Raw genomic sequence first — 1,763 nt, forward strand, 5'->3', positions numbered from 1 at the left:
ACAAGAATGTGAAATCTAAATCATAGCACGAGGTTCTTAAAGATGTGTCAATGGGAGTAGACAAGAGTGATTGGGAATGGTTAGTCAAGGAACATTTTTTATCTCAGAAATTTAAGGTAATACTTCATATAGTTATTAACAAATATCATTTTATTTCTAGTCACATATGATTAGTTTTTTGGAATAATTTATACCATGTACAAATTGAGTCTTGATTTCGATAAAAAAATTTGATGTCTTCTATCCACAAGATCTACCAAAGAAAATTGCAATCGTGTTTTTTTGTGCTTCTGTTCTCTTTTACCCTCTTCCCACTGAGCTTAAAAGTACACATTAAATATAGAATCATTAAACAGGATTGTGATAATTTTAGTTGTTGTGTTGTTAATGCAGGACGCAAGTACAAGAAACTCAGTCAATAGGTCTAAGTTGTGTATGCCTCATCGTACGGGTAGCAGGCCTATTAGAGAGATTGTTTACGAAATGGTAAATAAATTGTGCAACCCTATAAAGAAACCTCTCCTATTTCTAAAAAATATCTTATTTTTTAATCGTGAAGGGAGGCAAAGATGGTAATCCACTAAACATGGCAACTATTTTCTTTGAGACACGTAAGAAGGGAAATGAGCTTGTCGAACCTGAAACCGTTGAAAAATATGTATGTTTATATCAATTTTAATTTCATTTAACATCCTTACTCTTACTTAGTGCATTGCATTATTTTAAATATTCTTATGTTTTATAGGTTGAAATTCACGAGCTTGTACAATCTGAACCATCTCTTACTAATATTGAGGTAGTGGAAAGGTGCTTTGGACCTCAATGCAAAAGTCACGTAGTTGGATTTGGTGGTGGAATAACAACTAAAGAGTTAAAAGGCGGTACCACCTCAAAGGCTGCATTGTGGGAAGAGCTGAAAACAACTCGAAAAGAAAAGGAATCACTACAAAAACGCATGGATATTCTAGAGAGTAAATATGAACAGCTTGAAAATATAGTGATCCGTTAGTCTTCATTAGTTCCATCAATTCCATCAGGTTAGTAAACATACTATTAGTTATTATTACATGATGTGTATTGTGTCTGAATGAAGTGATGTTGCTTCTCGTTGATAAGGGCTTTGTTATTGCAGTTGTGCTATGAGTTACCTGTTTTCCTTTAGTGCATAGCGTTATCTTAAATATTCTGTATATTCTGGCATTCTCACTCTAGCATTTCTATATATAACTAAAATCAATATCACTTTAGTTATAATATCCACAAAGCTATAAGATTGATTTTATGTTCATTTTTGTATATACCAATGAGATTGTTATAACATCTTCAAATGTAAAAGTAGGTATCAATATGGTTATTGTTCTGTATATGTTGTTGGTAGAAAATCAAGATCTCTCCTCTGATTAAGTCCTTGTATGACTTTGTCCTCTATAATATCATTGTCAATATAATTTGCCCTTTATTATTGTAGTATTAGTAGTTAATCTCAAACATCACACAGTTCTACATTACTCTTTCTCTGTTGCCCTGCAACTTTAAATATATTTGATCATGTTTGTGTCATTCTCCACTGTGGTAATTAGTTGTTTAAGTTTTTCTAACTTCCTGCTTGTCATCCAGCAGCAAGTTTGTTTCATCTGATCCACTTGCATTCTCTATTTCAACAACTTATCTATGTTTTCTTTCCTTCAACTTTCAGTACTAGTACTAGGACTAGGATTTTTGGTCTTCTTTATTTGATGTTAATATATTTACATTCTCTTTGT

At 32.2% G+C, this 1,763-nt stretch overlaps 1 protein-coding gene across 1 annotated transcript; it reads left to right on the plus strand.

The window, feature by feature from the left end:
- The first annotated feature begins 50 nt into the window (after window positions 1–50).
- LOC125877746 (uncharacterized) lies at window positions 51–1,009 on the plus strand. The gene is made up of 4 exons (XM_049559025.1): window positions 51–79; window positions 357–486; window positions 560–658; window positions 797–1,009. Exons 1-4 carry the CDS (start codon window positions 51–53, stop codon window positions 1,007–1,009), a joined length of 471 nt encoding a protein of 156 aa, XP_049414982.1.
- The last annotated feature ends 754 nt before the right edge of the window (window positions 1,010–1,763 follow it).

The sequence above is a fragment of the Solanum stenotomum genome, chromosome 1 (assembly GCF_019186545.1).
Source record: "Solanum stenotomum isolate F172 chromosome 1, ASM1918654v1, whole genome shotgun sequence".
Classification (NCBI taxonomy): domain Eukaryota; kingdom Viridiplantae; phylum Streptophyta; class Magnoliopsida; order Solanales; family Solanaceae; genus Solanum; species Solanum stenotomum.

Coding starts and splice junctions, on each gene's coding strand:
- LOC125877746 (XM_049559025.1), top strand. CDS start 51: ATGGGAGTAGACAAGAGTGATTGGGAATG. Junction 80..356: donor GACAAGAGTGATTGGGAATG/GTTAGTCAAGGA, acceptor ATCATTAAACAG/GATTGTGATAATTTTAGTTG. Junction 487..559: donor GAGAGATTGTTTACGAAATG/GTAAATAAATTG, acceptor TTAATCGTGAAG/GGAGGCAAAGATGGTAATCC.